Genomic DNA, 14,589 nt, shown 5'->3' with positions numbered 1-14,589 from the left:
ATAATTAAAATGGATTACTTTTCTTTTTTTTTAAAGTCAGTTGGGGACAAAAGTCCATGGGGGGGCAGATATGACTGCCGTTCACAAACGGAGAGTGGTACCTCCCACCCTGGCCATTAGGTGTGGCCATGTGACTCACTCGAGCCAATGAAATGCCCACAGTGGCAGGACGGGCCACAGGCACGGGAGCATTTGTCAGCGCGGTGTCTCCGTCTGTCTGCCGGGCCTCATAACCCAGAAAGCGTGGGTCCGTATGGAGGCGTCGGGCTGAGCTCCCGTGTAGGCAACCGCCTAGCAGTTACTCAGATCCACAAAGGACTTTGCATAAACGGGAAAGACACCTTTGTTGCTTTAAGCCACTGGGATTTATCTGTTTTGTTTGTTTGTTTGTTTGTTTTTTAAGATTTTATTTATTTATTTGACGGAGAGAGAGATCACAAGCAGGCAGAGAGGCAGGCAGAGAGAGGAGGAAGCAGGCTCCCTGTGGAGCAGAGAGCCTGATGCGGGGCTCGATCCCAGGACCCTGAGATCATGACCTGAGCCGAAGGCAGCGGCTTAATCCACTGAGCCACCCAGGCGCCCCTATCTGTTTTGTTTTTTGTTTTTGTTTTTTTCCCAGCACACACTGAGTCTATCCCAGCCCCTATAGTCAGTAAAAAACAAAGGATCTGTGTTGACAAAAACAAAGATTTGAAATCAGAATTGGATGACAGTGGGTATCGCTAACTCATCTCAGTCACCACTTTCCTTTATTTTTTCTTAAGATTTTATTTATTTATTTAAGGGAGAGCCCACGGGGGACAGGGAGAGAGAACCTGAAGCAGGCTCCACACTGAGCACGGAGCCCAAGGCAGGGCTCGATTCCATAATCACAAGATCATGACCTGAGTCCAAACCAAGAGTCGGTGGACGCTTAACCGACGGAGCCACCCAGACGCCCCTTGGCCATCAGTTTCTGTCTTTTATTTTGCCCCCCATGTGTTTTTACAGACCAGCTCTGGGACCTTGCTAGGTCACCCCCAGTCCCCTGGAGACGAGCGTCTGTCCTCTGGACTTCCGTGATGGGGGAGGCAGCCTCCCTGCCCCCACACTCAGCGGTTGCTAAGCCCCTACTCCCCCATCCCTCCCCTCCTGAGTCAGCCTCAGCCTCTCTCCCCAGGACCATCTTTGCCAGCCTCCTTCTGGGCCTCTTGGCCTCCAGATTCTAGTCCCTGCCCCCCACACACTGAAGCAATCTAGGCACCCCTCACTCGAGTTCTCGCCTATTGCCCAAGAGATGAAACCCGAACCCACTTACCTGTCTAGAAAGAGGGAAGCCCTCATCAACAGGAGGGGACACCCTAGAGAGATGACAAGACCCTGGGATCAAACTTGCCTCTCCTGGGGGAAGACACTTCCTTTCCAAGAGCAGGACCTAAATTAAAACGTTTTGCTTTAATGTCCTTGTAGACATAGCTGCAGGCCAGTTGGTAAACAAGGAGACTCAAACCCAGGCCAGGACGAGGAGGGAAAAGGAGGTGGGGTTCTTTCTGGGTTCTGGAGATGCCGGAGGAAGTGAGTGGGGTATGGGGTGGCCTACCGCAATGTCAGGCCCTCCACCCTTGGGAAAAAACCCTTGTATCCAGGCAAAGACAGATACTTGGGGAGCCAAGTATGGGGACCTTTGGGGGGCCCCAGAGAGCTGTTGGCCCCTTGGCTGAATCACTCAGAACAGCTCCAGGAGCTGCAGAGCTGAGGGAGAGGATAAAGACGGGGGACAGGCAGTAGCTAGTCTGTCCACTGTCTACTGCAATGAACCAAGGGGCCATGGCCTCGGTGGGAGTTTATGCAGAAAGACAAAGAGAGTCACTCTGTTGGCTGAGCCCTCATCACGTCCTCATCACACCCTCCAAAGCAAGGCAAGCGGAAACCCACCACTGCGGCTCAGAGAGGCTAAGTGACTCACCCGAGGCCACTGAGCCGGGGCGACAGGGCAGTAGACTCGAGATTCGAACCCCAGGCTCGGAGGGACTTGCCCTCGTTGCTCTGCTGAGAATAACAACGGCCTATTCTGTGGGGCTTGGAATTATAAAACGGCTCTGCTGGAAGCCCTCCCAAACACGTGGGTTCTGCCAGCACCGAGGCTGGATTCTCTTCCTGCAGAGTTCTGCCCAGAGGGGAGGGGGCCGGCCACGAGGTCAGAGGCAGGAAGGGACAATCAAGAGACCCAGGGTGCCTGGAGCCAGCACCTTCCGGCCCCTCCGTCCAGGCCACACCAGCCCTTAGAGACACTGTCTCTAGACCCAGCAAGGGACATGGTAGGGCCCCATTTTACAGATGGGGGAACTGAGTCTTGGTGGGAAAGGGGCCCGTCCCGTGCTGGGCTTCGCTCAGGGGCGGAGCCAGGCCTAGAATCCAGACAGCTGTGAGGGAAGCCCCTTCCCTGGACCGGGTGTGTGGCTGGCAGCTCCCGGGACAGGCAGCTTCCTGCTATAAATACGACGTTGCCTGGTGGTAACCTTAGCCTCCAGGCTCCCCTGTCCAGGCGCAGGGCCACAAGTCCTGGAGTCGACCGCCTGCCACTCTGCTCCTGCCCCGTGCAGTTTTCTGGACACCCTAACAAGGTACCACATTGTTTTTGGCACAGACTCCAAATTATTGGAGACAATCCTGAGCTAGCTGTGTCCCAAATGAGAAGGGCTGTTGTTCAAATGAGAACCACAAGGGCCTACAAGACCCCCCAGCCTCCACCTGTGGGCGAGCAGGGTAGGATTTCCTGGATGGGTCTGGGGAGGTGGGTTCAAATCCCAACTCTGCCACGTACCAGCCGGGCAACTTGGGGCCAGTCTATTTGCCTCTCTGAGCCTCAGTTTCCCTACCTGTACACTGGAGTTCATGCACACCCTCCAGGGATCAAACAACATCTCCAAGGTGGCCAGGACAAGACACAGCACGTAGTCTGTCCCCTTTGTTTTCCTCTTCGGCCGCAGCTCACTTGCTAGGGGAACGAGCCCAGGTAATTATAGTTACACCTGCTGACAATAAGCCGGGCGTTAGGTCAAGCAGGTTATATGCTTTCTGTCACTTCATCCTCATTGAGGCTTGAGGAGCTCATGTCCTATTATTGTGCCCACTGGACAGATGAGGAAACTGAGGCCCGGTGACCTTCAGTAACCTGCCCACCGTCACACAGGTCATGGCTGGGCAGCTGAGAACTTTCTCGCTACAGACACAGGGACTGGTTTCTGAAAAGAGGTAGAAATATTTCACGGTATCCTCCTGGACCCATACACTGCCATGGGGTTGGAATCCTAGAAAGTCTTGACCTTCAGACAGCACCCTCGAGGAGATGCCCCCAAACACGCACACACCCTTGCACCCAGGTGTTGCCTCTGCTGCCAACCAGAGTCTCCAGCTAGCCCGGCGCAGCGGAGGAAAAACCACCCCACCGTGCTCTACGGGAAGCCAAGTCCCACGCTCGCCCCGGTGACTCGCCCGGCCAGGGTGGGCACAGCCACCACCGCGCCGGCCGGCCCCCAGCCCAGCTGACCCTCTCCTACACTGTGCGGGGCATAAAGGCTGTGTCTCCTCTAGCCTCCTGGACACACACACACACACGCACGCACACATGCACACGCTCGGCGCCCATGCTCTTGGCCCATCAGGCTAAATATTGTTCTGGCCTTCCTGAAATACCCTTCTCTGTGCGGGTGGTTTTACAAGCTGCTAAAAAAGCAGGGCCGTGTCCCTGGTGGAAGGGGAGAGCTATTCCGGGTTTGTGTCAGGTGCGGGCAGAGCCAGCCAGAAAGGGCCTGTCTGCAGCCACTCCCCCCCCCCGCCCCCACACACTGGCTCCTCCGCGGACAATTCTTGGCAGCCTGCACCCCTGATGCCTGGCGGAAGAGGGTGAGGTCAGGCCAGTTTTGTCAGTGTCCCCCTCCCCAACACACACACGCTCTCTCTCTCTCTCTCTCTCTGTTCCAAATCTGACTTGGCCCGGCCCAGGCGCCAGGACTGTCTACCAGACACCACGCCGGGAGACCACACTGCTGTCCATCACAAGCAGTCCAGGACCCCCAGGCCGGCCTGACCTGTCTGGGCATGTCCCCGTGTGGCGTTGCGGGACAGATAAGGACTCCAGGGGCCACAGACGCGCAGTGGCTTAGGCAAGAAGGCGTGGCTGGAGCAGCCGGACCGGGAGTCCCAGGCTCCTGGCTGGGACTCTCCACCTGCTGCTTCCGCGAAACCATGACTGAGTGCCCCGATACAGATCGGCCGTCACACGTTATCACACTCGGGCTTCACAACCACCTGCGGGGAGGGTTGGGGCTGCCTTCTTTTTCACTTGGGGGTACGGAGCTTCAGAGCAGGGAAGCTCCTTGCCCCAGGTCGGTCACCCAATCTAGAAGTGAGAGAATTGCGGATTTGAACCCGGGCCGCCTGGAGGGGGCCGCCTGGGATGTTCATCTCAGAGCCTGCCTGCAGCTGGAGGGAGTCGCACAGGCAGCCAGTCCCCTGGGGAGGGCAGAGGGTCTATGTGCAGACCACAGTATCTGACTGGCCCTCTGTCTTTGTGTCTCGGGCCATTTCCAACATAGGCGATTTGGGGACTCCTGGAGGGCCTGCCTTGTGCAGGCAGACCCGGGCCTCCGAACTTCCTGCAGGTCTCCGATCTTTGGGGAATCAGATGGAAGCTGCGCCCCCCCCCACCCCAGACACATGTTCGCACACCCTTGTTTGCATGCGGTTCCAGGGGCCCGTGGCTCCCCGCGCCCAGGCACAGTCCAGCGCCCGCGGCACCGTGGGGCAGCCCCGGACCCCCTGGCTAGCAGCGGGAGGGGTTCGCAGCGGGCACAGCTTCCTGCTCCAGCCCCACCGGGAAGCCGGCGGTGCGGCAGAACTTAGCTCCGAAAGGCCAGTTCCCCTTCCAGGAGCGCAGCAACCCCCCACCCCCGCCCACCCCAGGCATCAGGCTAGGAGGAAGGGGGTCCAGCCCCACAGCTGCCTGCAGCCTGGGGTGGGGGCGCCCAGTGCCCTCGGCGCCCAGCAGCATCGGCCCTGCAACCGGAGCTGTGGTGGGTAAATATAGCGCTGCCACTCACCGGCCGAGGGGCCCTCGCCGTCCGACATGGTGCAGGAGGTGGGCGGGCAGTCGGCCACCAGCCTGCAGGGACGCTCAGAGCCCTCAGTGGCTGTCACCCACCTGGTGGGGCTTGGGGCTGCCGGGCCTGCTCGGTGTCCAGTCCCCAGGCAGCGTCCCGCCCCAGCCGGCCCAGCAGGCCCCCCCCCCCCCGCCCCCCCCCCCCACGCTGGGCTGGGCAGATAAGAACAGGCTCCCGAGCCAGGAGCCCGCCCGATTGGTGGATAAATCTGGGCCCTGCCCTCCCCTGCCCTGGGCCTCTCCCGGGCAGCCTCGGAATGTTGCCTGAGAAACTGTTGCACCCCTGGGTGCTTGGTCAGTCCCCAAGACCCCAGCCCCAGCCTTGGAGACCCCAGAGTGCCTGAGCCGCTCTCTCTGGGAAGGGATCCACACCGCCAGTGAGGGGCTTTTGTGGCCATTGTAGAAAAAGAGATGCCGCCCACTGAGCCCGCGCCTGGTGCTGCCACACGTGTCCTCCCACTCGGCTCTCCGGAGCAGCCATGACCCACCCAAGGCCACCCGGCCAAGGAGGGGTGTGACCAGAGCCGGACTCTGGAGCCCGACTGTCTGTCTCCAAGGTTACGGGAAGGCATGGCCCTTGCCTTTGTCTGGCAGACCAAGAGCAGCCACTTCTGGGCACCTCCTGGGTGCCAGCCGTTCCTCGTGTGCTCGGGGTGCCGGGGGGGGGGGTGGAGGTGATCTCCCTGGGCAGCCACGTGACCCAGGGTCGGGCACAGAGTGGGGACTCAGGAAGTACCGGCTGGGAGGAAACATCTCAGCAAGCGGAGTATGCACTTGCCGTGTGCTTGCCTGAGAGGTAGCCCAGGCCTTCTCCTGGGTCCCCCCATGGGCCTGGGCCAGAGACGAGGGCAATGAGGCAAGTGGAGGGCTCTGAGCTGCACTCCCAGAGACATCACCCTTGGGCTAGGCGTCACTGGGCCCCCTGAGGGCTCAAGGTCTACCTGGTTCTGCCTGCAGGGCACAGAAGAAGGAAAGTGGCTTCAAGAGGAGAGAAGCTGGTAATCAACCCCAATTAGATACGGGAGGGCTTCTTGGAAGAGCTGACATTTGAGTTACGTCTTTGAAGAATATGAAAGCTTTTTCAGGGAAAGAGAGGGCATTCGGGAAGAGACCAGCAGGTGCGAAGATAAGAAGTGGGGAAAACTGACTGGAGACGGCCGGGCATCCCTGGCAGGGACTGGAGGTCATGATCATCCCAAGGAGAGGAGGCTGGCACTTGTGGAAGGGGAGGCGTCAGGGCTAGGGAAGTCAGGGGAGGCTTCTTGGAAGAGGGGGCAGATGCTGGTGCTCAAGGGTCCATGAGCCTCAGAAAAATGAGAGGGGGGCAGAACAGCATCAGAGGCATACAGCAGCCTTTCAAGGACACTGAGGCCTTTCCCAGCTCAGAATCTTGGGGGATGAACACAGGAGGGCCCAGGCCACCATGTTCCAAAGGAACTGCCTTTTGGAGCTGGGGTGGGGGAGACCTGCAGAGTCACACTAGCTGTCAGACAGAACAGCACAGGAAGTCAATCCCTGTAAGGTGGTTCCAGGCCTCCTGGCCTTTGCCTGTGCTTTTCCCTTGGTCAGGAATTCCCTGTCCTCCTCCCCCTTCTCCTCCTCTGTGTAGCCTTGTCTAACTGTCCTTGAAGGTGGGCCAGGGGCCCCTGCCTTCTGCTGCATAATGTGCCCTCACTGTGGTCAGTGCCTGGCCCTGGTTTTGGGCACCTCTTGGTTGGCTCTTGTTGTATGATAATGAGTTCACCATCCCTGGAGGTATGTAAACAGGGCTGGACAACCACTGCAAGAGGACACAGGGGAGGGAGTTCAAGCATCAGACTGGGTTGGTTCAATGCCTTTGCGGCGCTTCTAGAGTGACCAACTTGTCCTGGTTTCCATGGGTTTTGCCCTGTTTCGGCCCCAAAGGCCGAAAGTCCTGCCTGTCTCCTGGGAACCCTCAATCATAGGCAAACAAGGACTGTCGGTTGTTGTGGGTTCCTCCTGAGATTTTTAAGTGAGAAAAGAAAAAAGAGAGAGAGAGAGATGAAGGAAGGCTGGAGTTGTCTCTGGAAGCCCACAGTCCCCTCCCTCCACCCTGGGCAGTGCCCTCCTCTCCTCCCACCACCAGATCCCATTCCAGGGCAGCAATGGGAGTGAGTGGAAACCGGATGCAGGTTGGCAGGGAGAGGAGAGGCTCCTGAGGGCGTCCTCACCTGCACAGGGGGCGGAGTCTCACCTGCTGGGGTTTGAGGATTAACTGAGAGGAAGCCCAGCAACAGCGTGGCCACCTCTGCAAGGGGCTGCTTCATCCCCCGGGAGGTGCCGGACCAGGAAGGGGTACTGGAGCCATCTGGGGAGTATGCAGGAGCACCTCCTGCGTACTTGGCCCTGGGCCAGGCTGAGGGCAGGAAGAACTTCAGAGTCCCCCGCGAGAGGTGTGCCTGGTTCCAGGGGGCCACGCTCGGCCCTCGTCTCCTGCAGCACCTGCTCTGGGCAACCTGGCACGAGTGCGGTGGACAGAGGAGCCCACGGGGAATGCGCCTCCGGGTGTCCGCTGACTGCCAGTAGCCCAGTCCGGGGGGGTGTGCCAGGGCCGGACCCACTTGGTGGTACCACAGAGAGTCCCGCCAAGCCACCCGGCGTCCCAGACCGAGGCCCTCCCTCACCTCCACCACTACTGGGGCCACCGCAGGACCGCGGCCAGGATGCACGGAGGGTCAGAGCGCCCGGGGCCGAACGCCACTCTGCCAGCCCTCCTTGGAGACCGGGACAAGCCCACCCCAGCCTCGGCTTCTCATCGGAAATTGGGAGGCTGGCTGTGGTGGGATGAGCCCCAGGGCCCAGACGCCCTGGAGGGACCCTCTACCTCCCCACCCTGCGGCCAGCAGCCTGTCCGCCCCCCGAGTCCCACCCGAACAGGCCGCCCCGTGTCCCCCCCGCTAGAGCCGGCTCCCTTCGCACAGGCCACTTCCCCTTCCTGTCCCCGACCCCAAGCACTTTCCTGTTGGTTGTTTTTTTATCGTGGGAACGTGTTGGGGAAAAAAACAACTCGATTGCTCTGCTCCTGAGGTCACCGCAGCAGCCATGGGCCACGGCGCGCATGTGCAAACGTGTGGGTGTGTGTGCACTGGTGAACACGGGTGTGACAATGCGTGTGCGTGGGCACGGGCCGAGGGAGCATGGGCGTGTGCACACCCATGTGTGGGAGCGCGTGGATGCGCGCAGGGGAGTGGGGCGAGTGTGAGCACATTTACTGGACTGCAGTGGGACCAGCTCTGAGCGAGGCCCCTTCCAGGCCCTGCCTCACGTCAAGGTCTCAAGGGAGGGCAACCCCCCCCCCCCCCCACACACACTGCAGCCAGCCAGCCCTGCTGCCGCAAGGAGGGCGCCAGAGGAAAGGAGGATCAGGGCTGGGCTGATCAAAGGTCGGGGGGGGGGGTGCCCCAGCATGCTGGGGTCAGGGAGGAGGCCGGCTTCCTGCCTGCTGGCCTGTTCACCCCAGGTTCACATACACCTGCTGTTTTCGGGGGGCCCCAGGAACTCCTCCCTGCTGGAGATCCTATCTTCCTGGGCCTTGGGCCCCCCACAAAAGAGAGGCAGGAAAGTTTTGAACACAGAGCCTCGCCTGGGCCCTCAGTGGCCATGACATGAAGAAGGACAGTGTATGTCCACACTGGGGGGACCGCGCCTCCTGGCCGTGTGAGCTGGGGCAGGGCCCCTCACCTCCCAGACATTGGAGGGAGGGTGAGGCGCGCGGCCCTGGGAGGGCCTGGGCGCCGCGGGGCCTCAGGACCCTTCCGGGGGGTCTACTCGCTACCTCAGGTTCCAACAAACCCTTCCTTACAGCTCAGGTCGCGGCCTGAGACACGCAGGCATGGCCTCTGGGACCCACACAGAGGAGACAGGCGGTGGCAGGGAGGCCGCAGAAACGCAGAGATACGGAGACGTAAGTAGACACGCACGCGTGCGGTGTGGCTCGGGCGGTTGCTTTCCCGCACCCGGGTCCCTGTCCAGCCCAGGTGCCTGAGGCTGATGGTCTCCCGGGGGGCCTTGAGGAGCCCCACAGCCTCCACGCTCGCAGCCCGCGGAGAAGCTCAGAGGGGCGTCCAGCAGCAGGAGGTATTCCTGGGGTAGGAGGGTGGGGGCCGCTCTTGGCTCCTTGGGGCAACATCCTCACCTCTGGGTGGGGGCCAAGGAGCAGCCCTCGTTTGGGGAGTGTGAGGGGTGGGCGTGGCTCCGTGGACATGGAGCTGCTGGGGAGGCTCCGGCCTCCTCGGGGCTCTGGGGCTCACAGCAGGGGCGAGGCCCCCCCACAGGAAGAGTGAGGCCCCGCCTCCTAGGGGCGGGGTTACAGCGCAGGGGGCTCAGAGCTTGGCGTGAGCTGGAGGCGTCATCCGCGTCGTCATGGTATCTCGGGCTCCTCCTCACCCAGGGTCCCAGGGCCACCAAGGGGGCTCAGATAAGGGCTCTCCTCCTGGGCCCGGGTTAGAGGAGCCCTGGCCGAGCTGCTGGCATCGTCCCGCTCTGTCCCCAAAAGCAGAAACCAGCAGAGGAGCTGGGCCCAAAGAGAGGGACCAGGAAGGGGAGTCTAGTCCTTTGCCCTTGTCTGCACATCGCTGACCCTGGGACCCTCCACACCCCACCTGGGAGGCCAGGAGCCCGCACGGAAGGCCCCAGTGTCCCCCTTGCTCCTGCCTGGCCTCACCGTCCTCTGGCCCAAGGACCACCCTCCAGGTCGGGCTTGGGAGCTCCGCACAGTAGGGTGGGGGCTACCAGTGGGTTGGGATTCTGGGGCGCCCCCGCAGGGACTGGCACACTTGCCCCTGGCTACCTCGTGCTGGGGGTGACCTCTCTTCCTGGCTGGCCCAGGGTCCGGCCCACAAGCGGGGACTACCTAAGGTGGGCAACACCAGAGGGTTTCCTCAGGCAAGGACAGGAAGTGCCGGGGAAGCCCTGTTCTGGGAGAAACAATTGTTCCTCAAGCTCCAGGCCAGGGGAGGGCCTTGACCCCATGTGTGCCCACCCCAGCCCCGATTCAGGGAAATGGCCCTCGGGCAATAAGTCTCCCTTCCCTGCCAGAAATACCCTGAGTGTCTGCCCCTCCCCCGAGCTCGGGTTATATTTAGAGGTCCAGGCGGAGATGCCCACGGCTATCTGGAGCCGGGATGACTTCCGGGTAGACCTGTGGATTTAGGAGTCATCTGCCCCAGGGGGCTGAGCGCCTCCTTTGGGTCCCGCATTCATCAGGAAGCCTGCTTAAGAGGCAGGATTCTTGCCCCAGAGGAGAGCAAACGTCCTTGCAGAGGGGAGGAAACGTGGGGAGAGCCACTGGCCTGAGCCCCCTCTTGCTCCCGTCCTGAGGTTCCCTCCAGGTGGCCGTGTTCTCTCTCATTAATCACGCAGGAAACACACCCATACTGTTCGTGAGGCTGACCCGGGGTGGCCCTACCAAACTCTGGGCCACCATAAAGGACACCATGCCTGACTGGCCAAGACAATCAGGAGGGGCCTAGCTCCATCCAGAACCTGCCTGGGGGTGGGGGTGGGGGATCAGCTAATTGTGGCCCTCTGTCCACTAGCGTTGGCTGCCACTGAGGCCCAGCAGGGTCACTAGGTGACTCCGGAGCCAGCCTCTTGTCCTAGTGCGCACAGCAGAGAGGAAGAAAACCTCCCACCTCCCACAGCGGCACCAGGCTTCTCAGCCCCAGCTCAGGCAGGCCAAGGCTCTCCGGTCCAACCACCAGCCTGACCTTGGCCACAGGCCACCCGGGAGGCCCCCTCATCACCAGCTTCCAGGACCCTCATGCAGCGGGGCCCAGGTGCTGGCTCCAGTTCGGCCGAGAGCAAGCTAAGTGTTAGAGCAGCTCAGCCCTGAATGGCCCTCCCCTCCCCACCCCAGCTCTCCCGCGCAGGAGGAAGCCGCCTGCGCCCCTGCCCAGCTCTCAGTGCGCTTCTCCACCGCGGGGCGTTTCTTGCCGGAGCTCCCCCGGACCGGCCAGCCCGTCGCCAGGAGAGGTCGCGGTCTCGGCACGCCCGCCTGCGTGGCTGTCCCTCTAGGGCCCCACCCGCTGCCGCGCCTCGGCGGCCCCACCTGCGACATGGGCATGGCGACGCCCGCCTGCCCACCCGCACCCGAGTGGCCGGCGGACCCCAGAGACCACCCTCGCCTGGGCCCGCCGGAGTCTGCGCCCTCCCGGCCTGGCCCCGCCCCCAGGAGGCTGGGCCTGCGTCGCTGCGGGCCCCGCCCCCCCCGGGCCTCCAGTCCCCTCTGGAAGGGGAGGCACCGCCCACTCGGCCTGCCGCGGCCGCGCCGACCCGAGAGCTGCGCCGCGGCGCCACCGTGTGGCTGTTCCGGGAACTGCACTGCCTGGCCTCCCAGGAAAGCCCCTCCTTCCCTAGAGGTCACAAGCGATAAAGATACTCACGCTCTTAATTCTCCCATCAGTCTTAGGATCTCCTATCATCCGTCCTCCTTTACAGACGGGGAAACTGAGGCCCAAGTCGCATAAACATAAAAGGGACAGTGCAGGTTGGATTTGATCCCACGAAGCCTGGCTGCAAGTCCTTGGTTTTAATCCCTTCCATCTGGCCTGGGTCCCCAGGGTTGACACCATCTTTGTGCACATTGGAGTCTCCCCAGGCGACCTAGGAAAGGCTTCAGGGTCCCACCCCAGCGGCTGATCCAGCTGGCCCAAGCGACTCGTTGACGCAGCCAAGCCCGAGAACCACGTGCTCACTCAGAAAGTCCTTTTTACAGAGGAGAAAGTGGCTCGGGAAGGTCAGGACGGGTGCTCTGACCCACAGACAGTGACAGCGGGGCAGCGCGGGGCGGAACGCAGGCTCAGCTCTTCCCACTCACTTCAGGCCTCCAGCCCTGGGAGGCAAGCCCAGGCCTTCAGCAACAGGGTTTGCTGAGATGGTGGAAGACCAGAGTGCAAGGGGCTACAGGTTTGAGTCTTGACTCCACAATGGCCAGGCTGTGTGCTGTGGCCTTAACTTTCTCATCTGTGAAATGGGTCATACTCTGGAGGACCTGAAGAAATAATGATGTGAAGACTCAGGTTCAGCAATGGACAGATATCTGCTAAGTCAGAGCACGGTAAAGGCAAATTTGAAGTTTCCAGTGGGAGCTGACCCCTCCAGGCCATGCCAGGTCATGCCCCTGGAATGCTGAGGCTTGGTAGCCTGTGGACCTCTTAGACATACACTGAAGGAAGTTCTGTCCTGTGGGGCCAAGCTGAGCCATGGCAGGACGTAGGGCATGGAGCAGGGGGTGCTGGTGGAGAACTGGGGGGTTGGTGTGGGGTGGCTGGCTTGGGGGCCTCGTGGGGGGTGCCTAGGGTACGTGTGGGCCATAAAGTTTGTGGGACGGGGGCAGCCGTGGGGCTGTTGGAGGGCTGCAGGGGGGCTGGTGAGCCTCAGAGACAGGCTGCAGAGGATGGGGCCTAGGGGCTCCAGCAGGACAGGCCCCTGGGAGCACAGCAAGGCTAAGGACTTGGAACAGTGGCATTTGGGTGGCCGTGGGAAGGGGCACTTTTGAGCTCGGGAGAGAAAAGCAAGGGCTGGGTTTGGCCAGGGGCATGCTGTTCTCAGAGCCACAGGAGGGTCTGGGGCCCCCCAGACAGGGAACTGGGTGGGAGTGTAGCTTGAGAAGCGCCTCGCCCGGTGCTCAGTGTGGCCGGAGGGCTGGGGGAGCAGGAGCACTCCGTCTGCAGGCCGTCTGCAGCTACAGAGGATCCTGGAGGCCGGAGCCTCTGCCCAGAGGCCAGGCAGACTATTGGTACCAGTCCCACGACCCACCTGGGCCGGGGGCCCAGCTCCACTCTGGTGCAATGTACCCACCTGTACTGAGCATGTCACTTCTTCCCCTGACCCTCAGTTTCCTCGTCCGTAAAACAGGAAGATCGCCTCAGTTCAAGACTGCACAAGCATTGAGTTGTCGACGTAAATCAAGGGCCAGCCCAAATCCATGCCCTCCCTGGTGCGGAAAAGAGCCCTTTCCAGGGCAGGAACCCCAGGCAGTGGGCTTGGGCGTTTGGTTTTCTCTGCAGGAAAACATGCTCCCATGTGCTGAAGGAGAAACTCAGGGGATCCTTTTCCTTGGATGGGCCCAGAGGATGCGGCTGGTCCAGTATTTACTGCCCCTTGGCCACCTCTAGGCCCTGGGGAGGAAAGAACGTCTTCACCCACCCAGCTCCCCCACTGTGGGAGTCCCAGTCTCGCCTCCTCCAAGCCAGTCATGAGGGGAAGTGCTGTGCTGGAAGGTGCGGAGGAAGGTAGCAGGTGCAAGGCCAGGCGTTCAGGTGCCCTGGTCCACCAAGCTGTCCCCAGGAGAGGTCCTGGGGGCTCTAGCCTGTGTGAGGCCCTCTGGGGTATCAGCACCTTGTTGAGATTCGCCTAGACCTCACAGGCCCCAGGGCCCTGGACCCTGTCACTTCAAGCTCTCAAAACCCTGCCTGTAATCCCAACCTCACACCACACACAGAAACATGGTCTTGCCTCCAACAAAGGGAATAGGTTTCTCCTGACACAGAGGCCCCCTGGGCAGTCTTCTCCCAAGATGTCTGGGATTGGCTGCGGGGTTAGCTTCCAGGCTGCACGAGCCCCCGGACTGGCCTCCACACCGCTCTCATTTACCAGATGAGCAACTGAGGCCAGAGTGCTCTGGCTGGGTTTCGCCATTCATTCATGCAGTCGACATATATTTATTGAGCATCGACTCTGGGCCAGGCCCGGGGGCAGGTTCAGAGACGAATCATACACAGACCTCGCCCATGAGGCGCTCACAGCCTGGCAGGGCGGCCGGTCACATCAAAGGACACTCACAATACAGTGTGGTCAGTGTGGTGTTAGAGGTAGCACAGGTGACCAAGGGAGCACAGAGTAGGAGGGGCCCCTGGCCCGGCCGGGGGGGTGGCAGGGAGGGCTTCCTGGAGGAGGTGACACCTGAAGAGGGTTCTAGGAAGTGAGCAAGAGTTACGGTGTGTGGCAGGGGGAGTGGCCTATGCAAAGAGGTTCAGGTAGGAGACGGCACATCTGGGCAGCAGCTGGGAATTAGGCGGGAGCCAGTCCAGTAGGGGCATGGAGTTAGCAGTGGACAGGGAGCTCGGGGGGGGGGTGTGTGTGTGTGAAGCAGGTGGTGGTTGGCGGGGGCCCACTGGGAGCCAGCGTGGAGGGTGCCCCTGAGGAAGGGGGCAGGGGAGCGGGGTGGGTGGCCATGGGGCTGCAGAGGAGTGTGGGTGCGGCGCCCTTGCCCGATGAGTCCCATCCACCCCAGGCCCCCTCAGCAGGGCGGTGGGGGTGCGGGCTGCCAGCCCCGGGGCCGCAGAGTGCACAGCACGGGGTCCAGCGGCTTGAGCGTGGCCTGCTCCTGCAGCCCGTAGCGCTGCCCGGGCACCAGCCGGAACTCGAGCCTCTGCAGCAGCTTGGCCATGACGACCTTCACCTCCATCTGTGTGCGGAAGTGAGGA

At 61.5% G+C, this 14,589-nt stretch overlaps 2 protein-coding genes across 2 annotated transcripts in view; both read right to left on the bottom strand.

The window, feature by feature from the left end:
• EML1 (EMAP like 1) overlaps positions 1–5,237 on the bottom strand; it is a 175,572-nt gene extending 170,335 nt beyond the window's left edge. Inside the window, exon 1 of the mRNA XM_046007635.1 lies at positions 5,082–5,237. Within this exon, the coding sequence (XP_045863591.1) occupies positions 5,082–5,109 (28 nt within the window). The 5' untranslated portion in view covers positions 5,110–5,237. The remainder of the gene's footprint in view (positions 1–5,081) is intronic.
• An 8,551-nt stretch (positions 5,238–13,788) lies between these two features.
• LOC123943210 (cholesterol 24-hydroxylase) overlaps positions 13,789–14,589 on the bottom strand; it is a 34,034-nt gene continuing 33,233 nt past the window's right edge. Inside the window, exon 15 of the mRNA XM_046007179.1 lies at positions 13,789–14,570. Within this exon, the coding sequence (XP_045863135.1) occupies positions 14,403–14,570 (168 nt within the window). The 3' untranslated portion in view covers positions 13,789–14,402. The remainder of the gene's footprint in view (positions 14,571–14,589) is intronic.

The sequence above is a fragment of the Meles meles genome, chromosome 6, assembly GCF_922984935.1.
Source record: "Meles meles chromosome 6, mMelMel3.1 paternal haplotype, whole genome shotgun sequence".
Lineage (NCBI taxonomy): Eukaryota > Metazoa > Chordata > Mammalia > Carnivora > Mustelidae > Meles > Meles meles.
The sequence above is the reverse complement of the archived record's forward strand: the minus strand, read 5'-3'. Positions and strand labels throughout refer to the sequence as shown.